At 34.8% G+C, this 18,626-nt stretch overlaps 1 protein-coding gene across 1 annotated transcript in view; it reads right to left on the bottom strand.

The window, feature by feature from the left end:
- LOC103747790 (CUB and sushi domain-containing protein 3) overlaps positions 1-18,626 on the bottom strand; it is a 473,923-nt gene that overhangs the window by 238,728 nt on the left and 216,569 nt on the right. The window contains exon 20 of the mRNA XM_008850327.1: positions 12,313-12,429. Coding sequence (XP_008848549.1) covers positions 12,313-12,429 — 117 coding nt within the window. The remainder of the gene's footprint in view (positions 1-12,312; positions 12,430-18,626) is intronic.

Below are 18,626 nucleotides of genomic sequence, written 5' to 3' on the forward strand. Positions count from 1 at the left end.
GCTACTTTATATATTTCATTTTAAAAGCCTGAAATTATTTTTGATGTTTGTTAGCAGCACAACCCTCTCCCCTCCCCAAGCATAGGAAGTTGACTAGGGAGCCTGAGTGTTCTCTCTTTGTTGACAGCTAGAAGTTTAAATCATTGAAGTACTTAGGATCACTCAAACCTGTATAAAACTCCAAAGCCAGGTTCCTTTCCTTCCTCCCTCATGTGTTTTTGGAATGGTCTGGGCATTTGTTTTAGTGTCTCCTGATAGCCTCATTACTTGCACAACAAAACTTTTCACATCTCCTAGGATCTCAGATGATGTTATCAGTCTCAAAATCCAAATTGTAGCATGACTAAATAGTAGAGGTGATAAACATTACCACTGAAATCTATCCGATGACTTTATATCCATACACAGGTGCCAAGGATCCGAGTGTAACCAACCATGACTAGTAATAATCAGATACATACAAATTAGGGACACGTGCCAACATCTCAGTGTTATTAGCAAAAACAGTGAGTATTTCTGTAATAAACAGTATATTTTAAAATGAAATGGATATCTTTTTTTAAAGGTTAAACTAATTCAATTTTATGTCTTACAGGGTGTATCCTGAATTCAATATTGTATAACTGTATTAATTTAACTATGATCCTAAAAATTGTATAGCCACTTTTGAAAGAAATGTATCTTTGCTCTGGAAATTATTATTGAGTATGTTAAAGCTGTAATGACATGCTTCTTCTAAAAAAAAATTAAAAAAATATATTAAAAAAAACAAAAAACAGTCTTAAGTAAGGATTAAGAATACCAGGGCTGATTTCCTCATGGTCTCTAAAGATTCTGTCGCCTTCTGGTACATGTAAACACTGGGCTGTGCTGCTGAGTTCTACTGATCCTTTACGGTAAATTTGAAAATCCTATAGTAGAAGCTGTAACACTACAAACTAGAGTGAGTCCTTAAATTGAATGTGAGCTGTATGATACAAATAACCATCTGTCTTCTACAGAAAATAGCAAAAATACTGCCACCTTGTCAATTATATGAGTTGTTGGGTGGCCAGGTGTACAGAAAACCAAATACTATGTGGAATGCTAAGCTATGAATTCCTAAAAGCAGGTACCTCCAGAAGATCCTATAAATGCCTTTGGTAGTCTCATTGCCTGAACTCCTGCTGTAAATAAGGGTCTTTTGGCTTATTAGGAAAAGCCGTTTTATTTTGGCTCCCTTTTGGTACAACTAAGGAGTTAATTCAAATTCTTAAATCAAGAGTATTTAAATACTACAAAGCAAACACTTCCATGAGGAAGTCCTTAACCTTGATGTTACTAATTTGAGTTATTCTGGAGTAAGAGACTTAAGAATGTGAGCACAGTAAAGAAACCTCCTATCTGAAGTATGTATAATAATCATCCAAAATAATTAAAATACGTCACAATCAAAACAGACATAAAAACTAGGCAGAAGATACAGAAAATCAAGAGTTAGAAACACAGTTTCACCTGCTTATAAAGCTAAATTATGCCACAAAAATGTATTGAAGTGAAATCATAAAAGGTCCTTCATTGCTTTTTATGCTTCTGTAAGGTGGGTTTGAAGTTAATATTAACATCTACTGAGATGTACTGACTGCCAGAGTTTTGTGCCCTTAATCCAAAGAGAAGCTCAGGTCAAACATGTTCCTGGGAATCTCACTAACTTTTAAAAAGGCACACAATATAGTCTGCAATAGTTATGAATTATAAAATGGGGAATGAATAATTATACTTCATCTTAATCTTCAGAATTATTACATTGACTATTCAATAGTGCTTGTGGAAGCTATGGCCAAAATGGTAATAAATTAATTTAAGTTTGGAGTACTTACAATAGCCTTGACAAATTGGGACTGCCATAGAACTTTACCTCAATTAAAATACTTAATACAGTTAAATGTAATATAATATAAGGCCTTCGGAGACTCAAATTCAACATATACAACTTATTCAGAGAAGGGGGAGGGTCATCTTCATTATTTCACCATTTTATAGAGGAGTTCATTTTGAAAGCTGGAAAAAATGAATGGTACCTCCTGGTGGATTGCTGAAAACAATTACAGGTCCTACCCATGTAGGCACTCATTATTAATATTCTTGAAATTACTTAGTAAATCTCACTTTCAGCTAGTAAGTATTTTGCTGTCATTGATTTGACTCACATATATTTTGCTTAGTGCCTTCACATTTAGTGACAACATGATACAGTACAGCACCCACTTTATCAGCTTCCTATGGGGTCTTAAATGGTCAGGCCATAGCAAAGCAGCAGCCTTGGTATTACAGACAATAAGATAACTGCCTCCAATGCTCTTGGGAAGCAGAGGCAAAGAAGTCACATTGATGCTACCATCCTGCAATGATCTTTATTTCCCACAATCATTTCAGATACACCGATGGTCACAAAAGAGCTCTCCAAAAGGCAAATTTCCATTGCCCAATGCATAAGTTCTTACTGCCGCAGATACTGAAAATAATTTTGTCACTCAAAAGGCCACAAGTCCTATATACCACTAAAAACCAAATATGGGCTCTTATAGTACTGCAGTGTTAAAAAACAGCCACTAATATTTTAAGATATTTTAAATTTTAAAGAAAATATATTTCTTATTAATAATGTTGTCCAAACTGATTAATGCTGATATTACAAGTAAGCTTTTATTATGGAGGCCCTCTGAAACATGTCTCTAATTATTTTACAAATTATGGTCCAACAGGCATTTTCCTGAAAGCCTTTTTTACTATAGAGGCCCAAGCAACCTCCTTCTATGCTTCTTCGAGTTTATAAACCTCTTATGACAGTCATATGGACTGCCCAAATACTTCTGCTACCTAAACTCTCTTCATCAGCCCTGGGACATATGCCATTATGATGGCAGCTTATTTCCCCCAAAAAAACACTCTTATGGAAACAAATCTCACATGTACTGTAAAATCATCTCTATACACAGCTGTCCCTTTTGCTTTGGGTTATGAACTGAGTCCTGTGCACTTAAGCATGGCTCAAAGTCTTTCTAGAATCAAAACCATACTTAGACCGTCTGACAGATCCCATTGTTGTGTTGTGTAGCCTTTCATGTCCTTAGCCCTTTTCAGATTGCAAGCCCATCTTACTTCTGAACCTCTCAGTAACCCAAGAAGCTTCTTGGAAGAAACTGAGGGAACAGAAAATGTTGGCTAGCCAATGTAGAAATTGTGTGGCCTCTACCATTGCATATAATGAGATCTATGAAGGCTGATACTTCATCAGCTTAACCATGACACCTTTGATAAGGATCCATAGGTCAGGACACAGTCTGAAATTCAGGCAGATCTTATAATAGAAAACGTGGTCAATAATCAGTCCACCTGGTTTTTCATATTATCCTGGGACCATTGCTCATGATCTGATCATGGCAGCAACATTTTCTTATTCAATTTTGTAAGATAGAAATCTCTAAGAATGACTTCCTTTGTAGACGTCCAAAATATCAATCAAAGCATTGCATGGCCTGTCAAGATACCCCAAGTACTCCGTGGTGCTTTAGACATAATGGATAGAGAGGAAGATACGCATTTCACCCTCTCAAGATAGAATGCTGAGTTTTCAAAGCAGGCATTTAAGGAAATTTTCACTTTCCTTACTAATCTTTGGTTAGTGGTTGCATGCATCATAAAGTATCATTGTGGTTTATGCTTGTCAAAAACAAAACAAAAACAAGAGAAACAGCACATTTCAGTCATTAGTTTAGCATTAATTGTAAGTGGTGATAAATACTCTGAATCTCTGACATCTGACTTCAGAGCTTTGAAGCCTCTCCCTTCCCTTATCTATTGCTTTACATCTATGCAGGCTGATAAGAAACCCTGAGTACAGCAGCAAGCAGTTCAATTCCTTTTTTTTTTTTTTTTTTTTTTTTTTTTTTTTTTTTTTTTTTTTTTTTTTTTTTTTTTTTTTTTTTTTTTTTTTGTCTTTTTGAGATAAGGTATCCCTGTAGCCCCAGCTGGCCTGGAACTCACCATGTAGAGCAGGTTAGCCTCAAACTCACAGACATCTGCCTTCTTCTGCCTCCCAAGTGCTGGGATTAAAGGCATGTATCACTACACCTGGCTAAGAATTTGTTTATCTTATTTTAGGTTTTTCAGTACCTATTTTTTTTTTTTTTAGAAATTAACAATTTTATAATATAGTCTCTGTTGTGGCATATATTTATGGTGACTTTTTGCAGAGATTTTGTGCACAATGACTCTCCAAATGTCTCTCACAAAGTCTAAACAACTTTAGTATATTCTACTGATTTTTTTTAAACAATCATTTTATGTACAAAACTAAGAAAATGGATGTCTTTCTGATGCTAAAAGACAACATGACAGATTCTAAAATAGTTTTTAAATAAAAAAATTATTTTATTTTCTATAATGTATATGAGTGTTAAGTCTGCATGTGTGTAAGCATAACTGTGTCATGCAATTCCCGAAGAGGACAGAAGAGGGCATTGGGTCCCTTAGAACTGGGGTTACAGATGGTTGTTAGCCACCATGTGGATGCTGGGATACAAACCTGGGTCTTCTGCAAGAGCAGATGGTGCTCTTAACTGCTGAGCCATCTCTCTAGGCCCAGAGATTTTTTTTTTAATTTTTGCATTTTTTATTGCATATTTTAATGGAATTTGTGTATTTCATACAATACATCTTAATCATATTTAGACTCCCTCCCCCATCTGTACCCCCTCATAGCCTGCTCACAGGATCTCATGCATTCTGTCATATGTTAAGGGCTGTCAAGTCAAGTTTGTGTACCCAGCTGTCTCTCAGTGTGAATTCATCCACTGAAGCCTATTGTGCCTATCTAGCATCACTCCTTAAAGATCAGCTCTCACTCATCCAGCAGTGAATAGCTGCCAATAGTTCTTCAGTTAGGTTGGGCCTCTTGCCTATCCCTCCTCTCCTCCACTCTAGGAGGATGTAGGGAGGCCTGCATGTGCCGTACATGTGTGGAGGTCACAAGGCAACTTATGAAAGTGTGCTGTCGCTCTCCATTACGTGGGTTCCAAGGATGGAGCTCAGGTTGGCAGGCTTAGCAGCAAATGCTTTCAGCTTCTGAACCATCTCACCAACTCAGATTTTTTTCCCCTATAAGCAAAAGAATAGCACACCCATCCTTGCTCACTGACATTAAAACAATCGTCATATTGGGAAAATAAAAATGCAAGAGCTTCTTTCTCATTTGTTTAAGGACTAAAAATGTAATGGAACTACTGTCAATACAAAGTTTGAATAAATATATGGTTTATGAGTGTTATCTGTCATTGTTAGATAAATTCAACATTTTGAAAGCAGTGACCATTGATTCTGATGCAATTGTTCAGTTAAAAAATAAAGTGTCATAAACCTTAAATATAAACTATAAAAATACTTTATTTATTTTTAAAAAATATTATTTGTGATATCTTATTTATCATTCTTATTTTATGTGTATGAGTGTATTGCTTGCATGTTCATAAGTGCACCTGTGTCAATCATTGCCTGAGGAGGTCAAAAGGGGAAATTGGACTCCCCCAGAAATGGAGTTATGCACGACTATCACCTGCCATATGGTTGCAGGTAATCAAACCTGGGTCCTCTGCAAGAGCACCCAGTGCTCTTAACTGCTGAGCCATCTCTCCAGTCCCTTACTGATCTTCTTAAGAATTTATGGCTGAGAATTTCACACAAGGAACAATAAAATGTTAATAAAATGATTTTCTGACCTAAGGAGCATACAGAAAGAATTATAACATAAGTTGTCACTAAAAAATGTAGGAAATTAGTGACAATAAATGATTGAATTAAGCATAACAACAGGTAACTATAACACAAATTATATAAGGAGCATACAGAAAGAATTATAACATAAGTTGTCACTAAAAAATGTAGGAAATTAATGATAATAAATGACTGAATTAAGCATAACAACAGGTAACTATAACATAAATTATATAAATGAATCTGAGCAAAACAGGCCATTTAAAACAGCATGTAGATTAATCACAAAGCAACTCTTTCAATAAATATGTGAATTTTAAAAGAAAATAATACAATACTATCATTTAGCATAAAAGGTTAAGAATACCTTCATGATCTTAAACCACATTAGCACATATTAAAAATGCAAATGTCCACAAAAATCATGCATGCACACATTCTTAGATGATATACCTGTACCTTATTTCTGATTTAATAATTGCTTTCCATTCAAAATTCTCAGAAGACTTACATTTTTGTGACTAACTTTTATAACCTAACATTTATGCAGAAATGTGAAAGATGTGATATTGCAAAAGCAATATCAGTAGTAGCTGAAACTACTAAGCTTAATTAATACAATGAGAATTAATGAAATATTTGTTACCTAATTATAGTGTTTTCAATACAATACTATGGTAAATTATGAAACAAAATGTTAAAAATTTAATGCTGGGCCAGCAAGATGGCTGAGCAGATAAAGGCACTTACCACTAAGCCTATGACTTGAGTTTGATACCTGGGAGCCACATAGTGGAAGAAGAGAAGAAACTCTTGCAAGTTTTCCTCTGACCTTCACCTGTGCACATGCACACATGCATGCACACGTGCATAACAAATAAATGAATGAATAAATATACTGTACTGTAAGATAAGATCTTACACATAAAATGAAAATAATAAATATAAAAAAATTAATTCAACATGCTAAAATTTAAAGAAACAATAAAATAAAGCAAAAATAAAAACAAAAATCCTCTTGACAGGGGGTGGTGCCCCATCCTTGTAATTGCAATGGAAGTTGAGACAAGAAGACTTCCAGTTAATTATTTTTTAAACAAAATGCAATTATTTTCATTTTTATGTGTATGAGCGTATTGTCTGCATGTATATAAGTGCATGGGTGTCATGCAATGCCTGCAGAAGTCAAAAGAGGGCATCAGATTGTCCTGGAACTGGAGCTAAAGATGATTGTTAGCTGCCATGTGGGTGCTGGGAACCGAATCTAGGTCTCCTGTAAGAACAGCCAGTACTCTTATCTGTTAAGCTACTATGTGTATCCACTGACAGCAGCAATAAAAGAGAAACTCCACAAAGCAATACAAAAAATATATTTAGCATCATCTGAAGAAAACTTCAGATGATTTAAGGAAACTTGAAACTTCATCTTTTTTATAGCCAAGAAACCAAACCAGTGATTCAATAACAAAAGATAAGAGAGAAAATACTGATTACCCAGACAAATACAGGATTTTATGCCCATTTTTTAGCCCTATGTGAAGAAAAACTAGTCTATAGAAGGAATAAGCTAACAGAGCGGTTCAGGGAGGATCTTTAGGAGTTACAACGCTCCAGAAAACTAAGCACAAATTTAAGTGACCACAAGCTATCCTGAATATACTGGTTAGGCTTCTCTGAAACTTGAAAATTTTTATAGTCTACACAGCTAATATCTAATGTGGCTTACAAACTGATTAATGTTAAGGCTTTGTACATGAAAATTTAATAGCATCATTTATAGTGATTATATATTAAATAGTGTCCTCAAAACTCATATCAGCTCAGAAGCTCAGAATATCATCGTGTATGGAAAGCAGTCTTTGCAGATTTAATTAGCTAAGGATCAAGATGATATAACACTGATTCAACAGGGCCCTATATAATTGGTGTCATTATGACGAAGAGAGTATCAATCAGAAACAGAGACAGAGAGACAGGGTTCCTTAAAGGTCTTATTAAGATGAGACATCAGAGTCATGCAGCTATCAATCCAGAAACTAAAGGATTGCTTGGAGCCACCAGAGGCTAGGAAGATGGAGTGAAAAGTGATTCTCAGAGCCTGAAGGATGTGTGTGACATTACATAATCTTATTTTCAGGTACCTGGCTTCTAGAACTAGAAGTGAATAAATTTCTATTGTTTTAGGTCTCCAAGTTATAGCACATTGCTATAGCACCCCTGGGGCACTAATATATCCTACTTTACAGAGAATTCCTAGACTGTGAGAAGATGGTACTAAAGAGAAACAGAGGTGGAAATATTGACAGATAATGAATCCATTGTGCCATGTGAAACTAATTCTATGTGTGATTGCTTATGCTAGTAATTGTGAAATGTTTCTCTTGATATAAACCTGTGTTTGTGTTTTCTTAAATTTTGTCTTCTCCAAACCTAGAGAATTTTATGTACCCATCTCATTCAATGCCCGTGGAGGCCAGAACAAGGTGTTGGATCCCCTGGAACTGGAGTTATGGACAACTGGCAGCCAAGTGGGCACAGGGAATCAAACCCAGATCCTCTGCAAAAGCAGCCACTGCCTTTACCTGCTGAGCCATTTCTCCAGCCCCAAGTGTCCTCTATTCCAAGAGAAAATTAAATACAAAATGGAAATTATCCTTTGAGTTGTATACGAACTTGGAAATTATTCTATTTATGCTTCATTTTTCAGCTGATTTTTGGAATAAATGTCCACATTTACTCATCAATTTTACTAATTCCACTTCCTCTACCATCTGATTTGTTCTGGGTTTATATTTATATCACTAAAGCATTTTCTTTTAGACCATGTCAGGAGGTCTGTTACCTTCTAAACCATTTCACTTATACAAAGTCAAAATCTGGGTTCTGTATTTTCTCACTGAGAAATGATGTATGAATAACTAAGTAACCAAAGTGCAAGAAAAAGTAATTGATGGTTAAAAACTGGAAAGAGAAGGGAAATTTAAATTTATTTTGCTAAATGTTTTGGAATCCCAAAAGTGAAGCAAAATGGTTTAATACTGTAAAAGAAACAGAGAAAAATATCAATAAATACTAGCCAACTGATCAATAATTTTCATTTTTAGAGGAAACAGAACAACTGCTATCCTAGAGTGAAAGCATTGGCAAATTATCCCTAATATAAGAGGGTCAAACTGAAATTAATGATGTTCATGACAATATGAAGTAACCTTCTTTTCATCTAGAAAAAAAGATCAGCAATTAAAGGCAAAATAGTATGCATTCATTCAGCAGGGCCAAGTTATAAACATATTTAACCTACATAAAGTCCATTCTGCACCAGATAAAAATAAACAAATGAGCATGATCTGATAACACACAGTCCGTGAGAAGCAATCCTTGCTCATCTGCAGTTAAATAAAATAACTAAAATAACTGTCATCTGTCCCTACATTGAAGGAAAAAAATGTCCTATTATACTTATTGTGAGACAATATGGCATAGGTAATATCGTGCAGATTACCCTCCATGAATAACAAAGCATTTTCACTGCTGTTTTTTATGTATGATGTTTTCTCCTTATGTAACTACTCCAGAGCTTAACTGCTGTTCAAAATGCAGTTGTAGCAAATAAACTGAGTGCATTTGACAGATAATGTGTGAAATGATTTGCAATCACGTTCTAAAAGCACCCTCATATAAAATAGATAAATGAAGGAATGATGATTTGGAATAAGTGATAGAAACAGAGAAAAATTTGAGACATTATGTACATGATAAAAGAGTAATAAAAAAAGGAGAAATAGCTCAGTGTGGCAATATCAGGGAAATATGGCAAAATGAGAAAGACAGCATGCAGAGAATCAAAACAGCAAACCGCTGACTGTTCCCTAATTGTTTCAAATGAAAGAGCTAAAGAGATGGATGGGAGAAACAAAACAATGGTGGATATGTAATCCCACAACTCTCAGAAAATTGTGGGGCATCACTGGATGAATGGCATGAGTTTATTTTCATGCCTTAACATTTGATTCCTTAACCAAACAATCAGATAAGAGTTTCACTTTTTTTAATCCATTGCAATTTTAAGAGCCTTGTTCAACAGATAATGTAGGTCATTTGATTTCTTCATTTCTTTGAGAAGGTTGAAGCGTGTTTTTCATGACTGTAAACATAAAAATGTGTCTAAATGTATTTGACTTGGTATGAGTTATACCATCTATCTCCTTGTAATATTTGATTATAATATAATACTATGATGTAAAAAGTAATCATCACCATTTTAGAGATGAGAAGAAGTAAGGCTTAGACTGAAGTTGTGCTTTGTTCGACCAAAAAAGCAAGTCGTTGAGATGAACCTGAATCCAGAAATTTGACCCCAAGCTACACTCTTGCAAGCAATGTTACTACGCAGGATAGAGGTAAGGTACAGTAGATATGCAGGTATCATTTATGATCCACAATTTCTTCTCTGTTGAAAGGGTTCTCACTTCACAGAGAAAGAAATTGGAACTCAAGGAGATCATGTAACTTCCCAGAGAAAACAAAGGGGGTCAAATTTGAATATGAGTATTTAAATTCATATATAGTTTGGAATAAAACAAATATCTTTAAAATAAAATCATTTCCCTTACTAATAATCTAAAGTATACTTTGTTTTAGCCAATAGTAAGACTTGTTTCTAAAACATAGTTTTAAAGAACACGTTTATCTTCATGTGGCATTATTTTTATATTAAGAGGATTGAATTCGGTCCTGGAAAGATGGCTCAGCAATTAAGAACCTGACTGCTCCTGTGGAGGACGCAGGTTCGGTTCAGAGCACACACATGGCAGCTAACAACTGTCCATAACTCCAGCTCCAGGAGATTCAACACTCTTTTCTGGCTTCCGAGTACACTGTATATGTGTGGTACACTTAGATATGTGCATGCAAAGCACTCATGTACGTAAAATAAAACTAAATACATCCAAAAAGAGGATTAAATTCAGTCCATATTAATCTGTCAAAGATTAGATTATGTAAGGATCTTCATATTTATTAACATGTCAGTCCTTCTCTTTGAAGCATATATAGGCTACTGCCAAATACCTCCAAGGTGATCAGCTTATCTGCATGTCAGAACATATAAGGCCTAATTTTTCTTTTTCTCCTCCTTCTGGTCACATGGCTGCCTCTCAGAGAGATTTTAATAGAGCAAATTAATAGTTTTCAAAGAGGACTAAGAGAGTCCTGCCGTTTTCTGGACAGTCACTGCTAGGATTCTGTCAGTAGCCATGTAACATTTTGGCATCTGGGAACCATAAAACTCATAGTGAAGGGAGGGCTGTCTAGGGTAGAAAAGGCAATCATAAATAAGCACGAGGATGAGAATGATATTCTTTTTTTCTAACCTGTCACTCTTCTAAATATCAAATAGCTCAAATCCGATTAAATCAATCAATGTGCTAGGGAGAGGAAATACTTCACACAGTACCAAAATTGACATCTTGCTAAGGTTGGCATCATTGCTCTATCACAATGAAATAATGAAAGGTTGAATACTTCCCTTCTGACAGCAGCACTCACAATTAAGTTTAGAGTGTCAGACTTGACTCGGAGAGCAGGAAAAGATATATAGGTAGTATCTGGTTTTAAGAAATTGGACGGAACCATCAGCTTATTTTATATATCAACAACAGAAATGTTCAGTGAAGATACTATCTAGTAGTCTTTAAATAACATAACCCATGTCCTTCTGCTAGACTACTGAGTCATCTATACTCAGACATTCACGACAGCTGCAACAAATCCTTTGCTATGTATCACGGTGCTGTAAATCTAAATTCTAGAAGTTTATGAACTTTCAGATCCTTTCTCATACTTTACTACTCACTAAATTTTCTTTGCCTATCCATCCATGAACAGAGCTTAATCTGGGATAGATCCAGCTGGATCTCAGAGCCAACACATTAACAAGCTAGCGAGATGACTTCTAAGACTCACAATTAGGGGGTGTTAAGTCAGCAAAGGACATAGAGTGTTCTTAGTGCCAATATACAACAGATTGCCAGCTTTACAAGAAGAGCTGGAATGTCCTTTGTTGTCTTTTCGTAGTACTTTCAGTCTTAAAAATTAGGTGCATAAAACCAAAACATTTTCCCTCTAGAAATGTGTTAATAAACCATAAGCTTGATGTGTTTTATAAACAACACTGTTGCTGTTGCAATAATTCTATATTTGAATTTATGTAGATTTTGCATAACAGATTTCGCTTTCTGCTCCAGTAATTTCTCATTTTGTGTAACTTTATATTATTTTATATAAGGAAGGCACTTGCAAGGTTACTGGATGTTTTCATTTTTAAAAATTAAAAACAATCCTGTTTTCATTTTTGTATTGTTGTTCACCTGTATACGTGACTGTTAATTCAGATAAAATAAAATGACCTCAACATTTTATTATGAAGCTATCATCCCAAATTCCAAAGCAAAATCTTTATAAGTAGTATGTATTCTTGTGGAAATTGTTCAAAGTTTGCAGAGAAAAAAATGACGGATGTCTAGAAATGGAATAATACATGATAAGATGAATCTTACTTACCAAACTCCTTGGGAACTGCTATAGAGTAAACACAATTATGTTCCACACTGTAATTTTTGGGGTAGTTTGGTGATAGTACAGTGCCATCCGAACCTGTTGAATGACTTCCACAGGGTGCTGGGAATAAAAATGATAAAAACATTTTAGGAAAACATTAAAAAATTAAAATTTGAATATTTTGTTGATCTAAAAATATGGGTACTGATTTTTAGAGTATTTAATTTATTTCTTCCCTTTTATTAGTTCCACCAGTGTGTCAAATATTTTACTAGTAAATAGTGCACACAAAACTTAAAATTCAAATTTACTGTTCTCCAAAGCAAAGGAATAAAACAATATTATAATAGTTATTTCTAAAAGCAATAATAATTGTCTTTCATTTACAAGCTTGTAAAATTAATTATCTCTTTATAATTATGAGAAAGTACATACACATGTAGCAAAGCAGTCATGCTTTGAAACTGTACTCAATTCAACCATAAGTATGCTGCTGTCACATTAGGAATTTTTATACACCGGACATGAGTGGTTTTATTTTCAGCACACTAAATATTCTCTTCCTTCGCCAATCCTGAGAGAAACTGAGCTCAGCACAAGTATTTATTGCTTTCTGCTTCTTAACTATGGATACAGTGTTACCAGTTGCCTCTCAAGCTCCTGCTTCTGCAACTTCCTTACATGATGTACTGTACTTTGAATTGTAAGCAAAAATAAGCCCTTCCTTCCTTCCTTCCTCCCTCCCTCCCTCCGCCCCTCTCTCCCTCCCTCCCTTCCTTCCTTCCTTCCTTTCTTCCTTCCTTCTTTTCTTGTTTACAATTTGCTTATGTCAGTGTTTTATCATAGCAACAGGAAAATAGCTAAGACACTAGGTTTCAGCTTCATGCTGGAAATTCATTATATAATGCTTGATTAGTCTTTTAAAATACAGTGGTACATTTGGATGTTTCAAGAAGAATTGTGACAGCTTGGAAAGTCAACACTTTTGACAGAATCTGGCCCAAGTTAAAAAGAAAAAAAGAAAGCAATACATTAAAAAAAAAACTGTGCTGTATTGAGGATGGCTAAGGATTGTTCAGCCTTTGTTTTTTCTTTAATGTTTAATTAAAAGGACATTATATAATTAGAATTAAAAAAATACTAAAATTAGAAATTCACAGAAACAACAAATTTATAATAACTGAAGACCCCTTGTTCTCATCATGCCTTATTCTGTGAGATTAGAGTGTTCAAGTGTGTTCTTATTACAGCCGTGATGACTTTATTCAGCCACTAATGCGACCAATAAGAGAGTGATTAAGTAACAAGTATTTTACGTTAACATTCTTTCTGATTTTAAGATATTATAAAATGAAAATTATAATTCCATGTATATAATAAGAATTCTTATTTTTATACTTGGAATGTATGAATGGAAAGGAAATCTCTTAATTCAGGTTCAGCTCTGAGATAGTCATGACCATGGTGGCATCCCACATTAACCTGTGCCTGTTGACAATGATTTGCTTCATATATTTTGTTTTGCATGCTAGACATATAGTACAACTTTTGTTGAAAAACTCATTTATTTGAAGGCTTTTTAAAAAGCATGGGTCTATGAGAGATTGCAAGTTTTGCATAGGTCTTATGGTAACTAACAATGTATCCTGCAATTTTTCCTGGTAGCTTTAATTTTAGGTTTATTTTAGCCAGTACCTACAGCATGATCAAATTTGTAGTCAATCAAGTAGAACATTATACTGACCAGCAAAAATTATGCAGTAAATGAGTATATAAAGAAGGAAAAATTAAAGGAAAAGAAATGTATCTCCTTTATGCTTATAAAATGTAAATGAAATGCAATGACTCCTAATTCTGGTCTTTAGGAGCTGTACATTTTCTTACTGCTTACTTTAATTTCAGATTAGTGGCAGGTTTGGTTAAAGGTAGCCTCTATCTTTCTTGATCTTAACAATTAGAAGATAAAAAGGTAAATGAAGTACTTCTTTCCTTTTGTCAAGTTGGCAGTATCCTTAAAACGGCTTATTTTCTCCATTATACAGCAAACAAGAGAAGAAACTAGCTCCTGATTAAAAACTATTTTGTATCAATATAGATTTATATTTGTATCATAAATTATTAGATGTCATAACTCCAATTATTCTATGTCATAACTCTATGGTTAAGCATGGAAATGGGGCAAAGAAACAATATTCTATTTTATATAATAGGTAATTTTGTTAAAGTTTAAGGAATTCCAGGCCTTTCAGTTTTTGTTGTTGTTGTTGTTGTTGTTGTTGTTGTTGTTGTTTTGGATTTAAAACAGGGTTGCCCTGCAGCCCCAGTTGGCCTCGAACTCACTATATAGACCAGGGTGGCCTTAAACTCACACAGATCCACCTGCATCTGCCTCCCAAATGCTGGGACTGTAAGCATGTGCCACCACACCTTTTTATTTATTATTTATTTATGTATGTGTTTATTTATTTTACAAAACTGCTTGACTATAGAAAACTCTTTTCTAAACTATATCTCACAGGACCAATTTTCTCTAGAATACACTTTGAATAACAACAAATTGGTGTTGCTGAAACGTACTACCATTTTGGCAACAATCCTAATTTTTACATAACGAATTATAATTTGTCATTATTTTGCAGCTCTGGCGATTTATATTTTATGTCTACATACAGAGTCAAATTATTTTAGAGATTTAAAATGTTAAATTTATCTTACTTAAAATAGAACATTATTCTTATTCCATCTCCCCGACTAAAGGTCAAATACACTGACTTATGTTGTGTCATTCATCAGCTTCTCTTTATCTTTACTGCTTTGTCCACCACAATTTAGACTCTCAATGGTGTCTACATGTGCTCTTCCAAATACTAAAGTTCCCATGTCTGCTATTCATTTTTCTAACATGTGAGTCTCATTCTGTCTCACTTTTTTTTTCTAAAACCAATATAATGCAACAAAGTTTCTCTGTAAGTATCTGTTAGATAAATGAACTGTGATTAACAAGATCAGGCTGCTATAAAATGAGATTCATAACACATAGTATAATTTCATTTTGAAATTATCCTAGAAAAATCCCTAAATCCAGTGCAAAGTTCTCTATTAATCAATCCTTATACAACATTCTTCACTTTCTCTCATTAAAACTCCATTTCTGCTGTTTATTTGATTACCAGGAATCACTACAACATCACACTTAGGGGTAATACCATATGAGAAATACACAGCTTTAAACATTAAAAGTTCAGTCAATAGTATGATGCTTATATATGAGGACTGCATCAGTACTGAATTCCATCACAAGAACACCATATCTGTGCCAAATCAAGTAAAAAAAAAAATTCATGCTAAGTTTGTACCTACCTGGGGCCAATCCTCAGTGAATATGTAAACGCACCCATACAATATGTTTTTTTTTCTATTTCTTAATTTCCCCTTTTCTGTTTATTTTTAAACACTTTATTTTGACTGAATTTATAGGATTTGATTTGTATAAGTAAAATGTGCCCAGGATCCAATTATCTAATTATTATGATTGTTTTACTGTTGAATTATATACACAATGTTAGTGTGAAGAGTGGCAATGAAAACAAGTTTTATAGATTGTAACCACCCAGTACAAAAGACTTTCTACTTGTGTTTTGAGCAAGGGTGTGTGTGGTGGGTAGAGAAGGACTGGAGAGTAAGAAGGAGAAAAAGTGTTAATCTTTCCACTGTGTGAAATAAAACAGCAAACCATGTATGCAGAAGAGATACTTCTGGAGTGTTTGGTTTCTGTGAGACTTTACGTGCAATATGCTCTTAAGTTCTTAAGTACTTGATATTTCATATCTGTCCTTCATTTCTGTAATGTATAATTTATTATCAAATATACTCTATAATGAAGATTATGATATATAAATTATTCTCAGAAAGCAAGTTACATACTTTGAAAAGTGATGACTTCTTGCAGGTCACAGTAGAGCAATGTGGTATATTAAATCCAGAATTTACTAGCTGTGACCTGTGATCCTTCATTTCAAAGAACTGCTTTACCTTACAAAACTGCTGGTATACTTCTCATAAATTACTTGTGCTTCGATATAGCCTGATTGAATGTCAGAAAACATAAATCCTAATATGAAATGCATTTGAAAGTTATATCTCCAGTGGAGCATTGTTTTAAAGCACAAAACCTTTCCTGACCCTTAAACTCTTTGACATGAATTATAATACACACAGCTATTATTCCCAATATTAACTTTAAAATTGGCATTTTTCTTTATCATGTTTGTTCAAAACCTTGATCTTCATGGAAACATTTAAATATTCAGCTATCTCTCTTATATTCCTGTTCATGTCTCCTATATAAACATAAGCATTTAATTTTATCTGCCTTAAAAATAAGCCTCCTATAGTATTTTAAACTAATAGTGATAAATACATCTTTAAATTATAATCTATTATTTTAAATAATTCATTTAAATTTCATTTTCTACTTCAATTCATTTAAATTCACTTTGATATATCAATATCAATTATTTTAAAACAGCAAGGATAATATTTTGTGTGCTTTCTATTGCTTCCCCTGTTTACCTCAGCAGAAAAATTAAACTCACTCTTCATTCCTCCGGAAATAGTTATAAGTTCATATTATTTGTGAGTCTACTTGTTAAGATTTACTTTATTTTTAAATATGTGCATGTGTGGAGTGTGTATGGGGGTGGGGGTAGGTGCACGTGTGAATGTGTATAGGGGTGGGGGGTAGATGCACCTGTGAATGTGTATGGGGTGGGGGTAGGTGCACGTGTGAATGTGTATGGGGGCGGTAGGCGCACCTGTGACTGTGTATGGGGTGGGGGTAGGTGCATTTGTGACTGTGTATAGGGGTGGGGGGTAGTGCACTCGTGATTGTGTATGGTGTGGGGGTAGGTGCACGTGTGAATGTAGGTGCTTCTGGAGTCCTCAAGAAGCTGTTGAATCTGTGAGAGCTGGAGTTACAAGTGGTATGGGCCACCCAAAATGGTTGGTGGGAACAAAATTTGGCTCCTTTGCAAGCTCAATAAGAGATTTCAATGACTGAACTCTCTCTCCAGGCCCCCAAGTTATTTTTTGATAACAAAGTTTTTCTTTACAATGTGGCAATTACTGGCTTATAAGTCATTTTAACAACTCAATATGTCAGCTTAGTAGGATATGAGTTCTACATCATTCGCTTGATTTTGCTAAGAACATTTCTTTTACCCCACACTCCTCTGTCAGCAGTGGTTCCATCCTATTAGCATATGCTGTCAGATAAAGAGCCATTCAATAGCAAAGGCCTATGAGTGAGTAACAAATAGTCTTAGGGCAGATCTTTCATATTGACATATCAAATTCTATTAAGAATAGCATGCCTATTCTTAACGCTGCAGAGATGGCTCTGTGATTAAGAGCACTGGAATTTGATGCCCAGCACCTACATGTTGGCTAACAACTGTCTGTAACTCTAGTTCCTGGTGATCCGACACCCTCTTCTTGTCTCCATGGGTATTGCATGGCACAGGGGCACTTACATACATTCAGGCAAAACTCTTATACCATAAGATAAAAATAAATAAACATTTTAAATAATAATGATAATAACAAAAAATAGCATTCCTAGGGCTATGTGGTGGTGCACTACTTTAATCCCAGCATAATGGCAATACCCAGGAAGTGGTGGCAGTTGGATTTCTTTGAGTTTGGGGCCAGCTGTGTCTACATAGTAAGTTCTAGGCCAGCCAGTGCTACATAGTGAGACTCTGTCTCAACAAAGGGGGTGGGGGATGGGGCAGCTGGAGAAATGGCTCAACAGTTAAGGCTACCCACTACCCTTGCAGAGGATCTAGGTTGGCTTCCCAGTACCAATATGAAGGCTTACAACCATCTGCAACTCTAATTCCAGGGGGATCTGTTGCCCTCTTCTGACCTTCTCTAGCATTGCACAACACAGATGCTCATACATAACTGTAGGCAGAACAGTCAGTCATACACATAAAAGAAAAATTAAAAAATTAAAAAAGAAGAAACAAAACATAATAGTTCTGGAATTCAGACAATTAAACTGTGGTTGATATATCATTGAGTTTGACTCTTCTTTGTAGACACTGAGGTATAATTCACATTAAAACTCATCCTTTTAAATTATAAGTTGAGTATTAGCATGTTGACAAGTTGTAGACAGCACTGTTATCTAGTTCAGATCATTCTCCTCATATCCCCCAAATTTCAACACCAAGAACAACTACTTCCCATTCCTGCAATCCCATATCTGTACCATGTAGGAACCTATGGTTTTGTGGTAAAGTATACATGAGAAA

This window comes from Nannospalax galili, unplaced genomic scaffold (assembly GCF_000622305.1).
Source record: "Nannospalax galili isolate Female #2095 unplaced genomic scaffold, S.galili_v1.0 scaffold1485, whole genome shotgun sequence".
Lineage (NCBI taxonomy): Eukaryota > Metazoa > Chordata > Mammalia > Rodentia > Spalacidae > Nannospalax > Nannospalax galili.